Genomic DNA, 7,626 nt, shown 5'->3' with positions numbered 1-7,626 from the left:
AAACCGATTACCATAAAAATATCCAAGCTTATTTTTAAATACTGTCCAAGCAAAGCTGAGATGTTTGGAATTTCCCTTTGCTCTCCCTCTCTTTTTTTCCCTCCCAACCTTGTCTCTCAAATCTCTTCCTCACTTTTAATCTCTATCCGCCCCCTGTCTTCCTCTCCATCCCTCCCTCCCTCCCTCTCTCCCTCCCTGTGTCTCTCTGTTGAGGTAAGAGGCAGGTATGTGCTTGTGCAGGTGAGGAGAACAGAACGCTACCCTACACACCGATAGGCAGGATGACATCATTACATTCCACAGACCTACAGTCACCACACAAAGCCCTCGACAACAAATAAACACAGCAAAATATAGGTCACCGAGGGTATTTCCTTTCGCATTCAACTGTAATCTAAACAACATGGGCAGGTTTTCGAAACACTGCTCTCCTTTCTTTTAGGATTAGGACAAGGTTTAAGACCCAGACCTTACCCAATTTCCCCATGGGAAGGATCATGAAAGATTCATCCAGTCTTGCCAGCTATGCTCAAGTCATTGTAAAGGTAGACCTATAGAGGAGAGATGGATTCAAGATAAGACACACGTTGGGATATTTGAGATACATTGGGGAGGCCAACCCAAAGGCAGAAATGTCTTCATTTATGCAGCCAGCACATGGGATGTTCTACCACAAGAGGGCAGCGCTGTCTGTGGTAACGACCATATTTTTTGTAGGACGAGGCACCGCTGATATTTGCACCCTGACCTGAGACACACTGACTAGCTTTTACTGCCATTTATGTTCCCTAGTACAAGCCTTTTACCACCTCCAGATTATCTGATTTATGGCTTTAATAACAGTTAGTGCCAGCTTTATCATAATCCATTTGCACCCTGCAGGATAGACCACAATCAAGGCTAAGCAATCCATTATCCACAAAGCCTCATACAGCCTGTCTGACGTCTCACGTGATGAAGGAGCTAGTAGTGTCAAATTAGCTAATCTTTTGATTGATTATTGATCACACCACTGCACCACTTCAAAAAGAAAGGGGAGGAGCCAAAGCCAAAAGCTACTAGCCCCCCACCCCCCACCTCAATCCCCTCCATCTGTCTTGCTTATCCCTGTGGTAACTGATCTGGGAGCGGTATTGATTAGACTGTGTGATCTCGATGCTGCTGATAACAGTCTCTGTAAAGCGAGCAGAGGGGGAACTCATTAACCCCTGTGATCTGACTGGTGACCCCCATTCTGCTCAGCTGACTGCTGGGGGTCAAAGGTCAAACTAAGAGCCAGATGGGGCGCATGTGTCTGTGTGTGTGTGTGTGTGTGCAGTTTGGGTTGGGTGATGGGGAGGATAATATCCATCCTTCTATTTCCATGAGATAAAGCCTAGCACTCTTACTCATTACTGCATTAGTATACGGTTACATTGAGGGACAATTGGGCTATATGGAACTTCTCTCTGTCACATATATAATAGGTAATGTAAAACACAATCACATGTGCATTCATGGGCAGACAGTGGGAGGTGTTAATTTCCCTCTTTGGTTAATTTGGAAGCGATCCATGGAGCATATGGTATGGCAATGAGCAGTCCACATAACCCCCAATCACCACTCCACTCCTTCTCAACCCGTAAAAGCACACACACACACAAAATGCAGCCCCTTTTAAAATCTCAGCACAACCGTCCTGTCCCGATGTGACGTGACATCACGTTGGGTGTCATCACAACCACAGCTGGCTGCTTGGGAGCGTCCTTTGTTAGTGAGACAGCAGGTGTGCTATCCCTCGGCCAATAAACTGCCCCCAACCCCTTCAGTGACAGCCAGTTGCCATGGAGACTGGCTCAGTGAAGCATCCATTTATACCCCTCCGCCCCTCTTTCCTAGACTCCTGAGGATGGATTCATGCCACTAATAATGATTAGCCCAAGTCAACTTTGTTACTCATTATTTAGTGTTATGCTCCATTTTTGTGGTTCACAACTCTTTAAATGCAACTATAATATAATCTGCTATGGTGGATTATAGGCTAATCCACCAGAGTGGATTATTTCACGCTAGCTGTTTAAGTAGAAGTGAGAGGTTGATCTCTGCTTCTCTATGGCTGCAGTCAATGGCTGCAGTCAATATAATTAACAGGTACAGTTATTAACTACTGTCAGTACAATAAAAAAAATTACTATCAAATTAATTATTGAGTAATCACATGATAATACTGTGACAATAATAATAATAATAATCATGTGACAGGCAGTGATGTAGTGATAAATAAATAAAAATAACTGTGATCTCCAGTTGGTGATCAATAATCACTAAACCACTAATTAAATCAATTATATTTTCACAGTTGATGTAAATGTATTTCCTTAAAAGACCATATATTCATATAACTTACATACATTTCATACAAGTTACTATGATATATATTCTGAATTTCATATTATACAAATTGATGTCAGTCTCAAAAAGGTGGGTAAACTGGTTTTATGAAGTTTAGCCTACGCTGCATCCCTGGTGACAGGTTACCAGAGGCTTTACTGACAGAAGAGATGTGGAAACTGCAGCAATGCAACAAGTTGGTTTGTGCAAAGGGGAAAAAAACTCGCAACAGACAAGAAATAATGCAAAACAAGCTTGATTGTGTCATTGCACGAGTGGCACAACTGCATTCAATTAACACGGCGTCAAAAACAGTTAGGTGACATCAACATTATCGGGAGGCATTGCAAAAGGTGATGTCTTGATGCGCTGAGACACTTGAGGTGACAAAAGCGATAGACTGGCATAGCTGCTCAATACACATCCAGTGCGAGAGGAGCCCGGCTGCACTGCAACAACACAGGCCTGGAAACGTAAACACTGACTCGCCTGTAATGTTAGCTCTGAAACCGCTGCCTGGTCAGGATGCTAGTTTCACCTATGGTGAGACCTATGCGGCCCTCGTATGATAGTTACCGCTGCAATACGATAACTATCATAATGCAACGCAAAACAAGCTATTCCTCCCCTTTCGTACACAACTACTATATTCCAAAAAAGTGAACGCTTCATATCGGTGATTAACAGCGAATGAGGCGAGCCTCGACGGAGAGCAGGCAGCAGGCATAGCGGAATGCAAGCTGAGCCTGCCTGTGTTAGCTAACTAGCTAGGGCGCTAGCTAATACCAGCTAGCTGGTTAGCTCCGTCTCCCCACTCTACCCCGACTCACCGATGTGATTGTCCTCGATGTGGACGATGAGCTCGGCCAGAGACTCGAACTGCAGACCGCAGCCCCCGAACCTGCAGGAATTAGAGAAGAAAGAAGCGGCGGCGATGCCCGTCATATTTTTCGAGCTGGTGCATTCACTGGGGGGGTCCGGGAGCCGGGGAGGTGTACGAGGAGGCAGAGGCTTCGGGTTCGGGGTGGGAGCGGGGCAGAGCGGGGAGCGGCGGAGCAGACACCGGGCGGCCAGACAGGACAGCGGCGGACGCAGCTGGGAGGCAGGCGGGACGGTGGGGGTGGGGAGGGCTGGCTGAGAGAAGCTTACGTCACGGCCAGCCTACCTGTTGTTATCGGTGCCGATGCTGTGACTATTATTAGTTGTGGATATTATTTAAGTGTTGACCCACACGCAAATGAGTCATTCAGAGTTAAATCTTATCTAATTTATGTGCATTCACATGTACATTTATGCAGAGATTCAAAACATCAGCACATCAACCACATATGCGAAATGTGGAGGCATTTTTAATTGCAGAGAATGAACATAACATATGAACATAATGTTGTTGTTTATTTTGTCAGCTTATTCAGGTGTCATGACATGCTTGTAGGCTACTTGCTCATATTGATCAAGTTGGACAACGGCTATTGGACTATCTTTGGACATTCACATATAAATTATGAGGTGATTACAGAAATAACATCGACCACATATGAAAAAACTGGAGACCTTTTTATTGCAGAGAAAATGCTTTCAGAATGTAGGCCAATGCTGTGAACTACTTTTTTGTCAGCTTCTTCAGATGTCATGGTATTTTCTATGAGTATACCTACAGACACTTTGTGATTCTTGCTCCTATTGATTATGTTGAACTGTAGCTTGTGGGTGCTTAATTGTCACCTTTTTTATGCCGAGGTGACCGCAATAATAGTTTCTTCATCTCCTTGAAGTGGGTGAATTTAGTGCCCCACTGCAAACTTCCCCAGAGGTGCAGCTGGAGGATAGACAGGTTGGCACCCACCAGCTGGCATAGGGACAACAAAACAGGGTCTCCAGCTGTTAAGTAATGGCTGATGCCTGTTAACATGCTCAGCGCCTGGCAGAGGTGCTTCCAGGTGATAGACAGGAAGATTAGCCACATCTAGGATGCTGGGCAGTGGGGTCACCTTCCCTTGAATCTTAGGTTCTCTAAAGGGAAAAAGAAAACAAGTCATCAAAAATCTTCTTCTCATAATTTCAGTAGGTCATGGACTCACCCACCCAATTTCTCTGTCCGATGCTGTGTGGGCAGGTCTGGAGGAGGGACGGATCTCCTGGTGACCCGGCTCATCTAGAGTCCACTGAGGGAGGTCAAGAATAGGAACTGCTGCATCCGAGTGCCAGAATGACAACTGTGAAAAGAACAGATGTGAAAAGAACAGATGTTAACAAACTGAATTCTTCTTAAGCTTCCAAACATATTCTTTTTTTGTTTCTTCTCTCCACCACGGTAAATAGTTGCTGGATTAAAATCTTTCCAGACATTAATTTTCAGTTAAGTGTTTACAAGATACAATGTTTGTTATTATTTGAAACATACATATGAATGGAATTTGTGATTGTCAGGTTGTGTTTCCTGGGTTATGAAATACCCATTGTTGCTATGTTGCTAGGGTGGATCCAAATTTTTTCAAGATTTATAAAACACTGACTCTTGCGTCAGTGCTTTAGCAACTTACAACTGCTTCAAAACAGACCTCAATGGAATTGTTTGAATTCTGAAGATCACGCATTGTTTGTAGTACTGAAAACGATGTTGGTTTTGTGATGATTCTCCATCTATTCATCATTGGCAAAAATAAAGGGTTACTAGTATAGCTGCACATGTGTATGTGTTTGTTTGTGTGTGTGTGTGTGTGTATGTGTGCACGCGTGTGTGTGTATCAATATTTAAATTATAGCTGTTGCATAACCCATTGACAGCAGAATCAATTACATCCATAAAGTTTACTGATTAATGTTTCCCATAATGACTCAGTGGTCAAGAGGAGTGAACTTAACTATTGTGTGTGTGTGTGTGTGTGTGTGTGTGTGTGTGTGTGTGTGTGTGTGCCTCCCAGAGAGAAAGGAGAATGTCCTTAAATCATTGGGGCTGGCTAACCAGGGCCGGTTGGCCTGTGTTGGAGCTGTTAATCGAGCGTTAAAATGGCTGTCATAAACCACTGGCCAGTGACTTCAGTAAACAACCTTAAGACCCGGGAACGCACTCTTTTTCCAACCACCCTCTGTCCATCCAAGCATGTGAGAACACACACACACACACACACACACCAAACATGAAATACCCTCTGACCCACTGCAGCAAATAAGCAGTCGAACTAGCAACCATTACAGCACACGCACCACAAATTCACACGCACTCACACAAAACAACATGACATCACCACCGTCCACTGCCTCTCGCACACGTACAGTAGAGAAATTCAGTGACTTCACCAGCATAACACAGATGTTCTCTCTTACACACAAGCACGCAGACACACACTCAACATAAACACACTCATTACACACACATGGTGCATCAGAACTGTGACAGTGACGCAGTTCCTAACACCATTACGTAAATGAGAAGTGCTAGCATCTGTTGTTAAAGGGGGGAGAGAGAGAGAGAGAGAGAGCGGTTGAGTTGAGTTTATGGTGCATGACATCATCTGATCTATTCGGCCAGTGTCTGTGGGTGGCGCGCCAGATTACGGTGTGGGATAGATTACAGAGTAGTATGGATTATCTGATTATCTGGGGTAGGTTTCATGGTCCCATTCACTGAGGACAGACAGCATCCAGCCAGTAGGGGCATGCTGTGACCAATACACAGCTCAGATGTACACATATTGTATAGTACAGACCTAATAAAGTCATAATAAACACACACACACACCAGCACCCAGCTTTCAATGAGACCTACATGTGAGGGCAGTGCATGTAAATTTAACTGTACCCCTTGCATTACATAATCAGATTACAAAATAAGTCACTGTCACTATATTGATACTCAGGATACTCTTCAAAAAGTGTGCCAGTGATCCCATTTACTTTTTTTCAATCTCTGAGATTACTCTGTGATTCCACATATCATATTACTCTGTGTTACCACGTATCAAAACTGTTTATTACATCTTGAAACAGCAAGGCAACTGAACCATATGCGATTTACCCGCCGTGAGGGTGATGCTGCAGGGGGACTGAGGTCAGTGAGCTTGTCTGACCTTTGACCTTAAACACCACATATTTACAGACAAGGTGACATCAGACCCTGAGTGAGCAGCTCTGGACCGTCTAGAGCTCCCATTTTGGCTGTTAAAAGCCAAGCCAAGGTGAAGATGCCAGATGCTAATGGCTGGTAATAGCCATTGAGTTATGGAGGCAGTTGTAATGTCAGTGGCACTGTCTGCTTCAGGGCGCTAGCCAGAGACTTCCTGGCTGCCGTCATACACTTAGTGTGATTATGTTACTCTCAGTGTCTTTTTCTACACAGGCCCTCACACGCTGTAAAACATCCCGCATCTTCACCGAAAAGACAACTCAGTGATTCACATCCACATGGGGGAAGAGCTAGAAACCCAGTGTGACATCATCACAACTTCCTATTTCTTTTTGTTGCCATGGCCACCGGAATTAGCATACTTTAGCCGATTGGTGGAAGATGAGTCAGTAGGGTTTGGTCCGGTTTCACACTTCAACCACAACAAAACCAGATTCCTCTGTTCAGTCCAGCACTGCTGGAGCACCGGAAAGCCTGACCAAATATGGCAGACACATTAATCCATGGTTTGGCTCAGTGGAGATGTGAATGGCCAAAAATGCTCCTCTTCTTCTCTATGGCCAATGTGATTTCATGCAATCATATTTAATCAGTGTAATTTATGCAATTTTAGAAGGCCAATGGTTATTCAAATTTCATAACATTGGCCACCTTTTGGTTCTGGGAAACAGAAAATGTTTCAAGTCTATGCAGATATAAGCATATGTTTCAGTGTTCCCTAACTGAAAAACATGAACAGAACATAACAGGTCTCCTTTTCGTATAACAACATAACGCAGGGCATTTTCCTTTAACTGAAAAGCTGTTTCTGCAAAATAACATAACTGTGTGCCCCTCACCCCACTTTCTGTTAAGACAGACCGCTCTTACTCTGTTCCCTGGTCATCACTTATTTACTCCAAGGAGCTCTGTTACTCATTTCACCTCTCATTCCTACCACAATGGCTTGAGCTCAGGAGATATTTAGTGAGGGTGGATGTGGTGATGGTGATGGGAAGGTTTTGTCTAAGCTATGGTGGAAAAATAATAATTTTCCATAAGAATCAGTAATAATAATGAGTCAACTGCAATTTAGATACACACTTATTTAAAATAAAATAACAATAAATAAACAAACAAATAATAATAAT

General features: G+C 43.7%; 1 protein-coding gene across 1 annotated transcript in view; it reads right to left on the bottom strand.

The window, feature by feature from the left end:
- jazf1a (JAZF zinc finger 1a) overlaps window positions 1-3,326 on the bottom strand; it is an 11,536-nt gene extending 8,210 nt beyond the window's left edge. The window contains exon 1 of the mRNA XM_071527824.1: window positions 3,201-3,326. Coding sequence (XP_071383925.1) covers window positions 3,201-3,315 — 115 coding nt within the window. The 5' untranslated portion in view covers window positions 3,316-3,326. The remainder of the gene's footprint in view (window positions 1-3,200) is intronic.
- Between the last annotated feature and the right edge of the window lie 4,300 nt (window positions 3,327-7,626).

Source organism: Centroberyx affinis, unplaced genomic scaffold (assembly GCF_046629955.1).
Source record: "Centroberyx affinis isolate AG114_WGS23_722 - 3 ecotype Tasmania unplaced genomic scaffold, CSIRO-AGI_Caff_v1 ptg001577l_1, whole genome shotgun sequence".
Classification (NCBI taxonomy): domain Eukaryota; kingdom Metazoa; phylum Chordata; class Actinopteri; order Beryciformes; family Berycidae; genus Centroberyx; species Centroberyx affinis.
The sequence above is the reverse complement of the archived record's forward strand: the minus strand, read 5'-3'. Positions and strand labels throughout refer to the sequence as shown.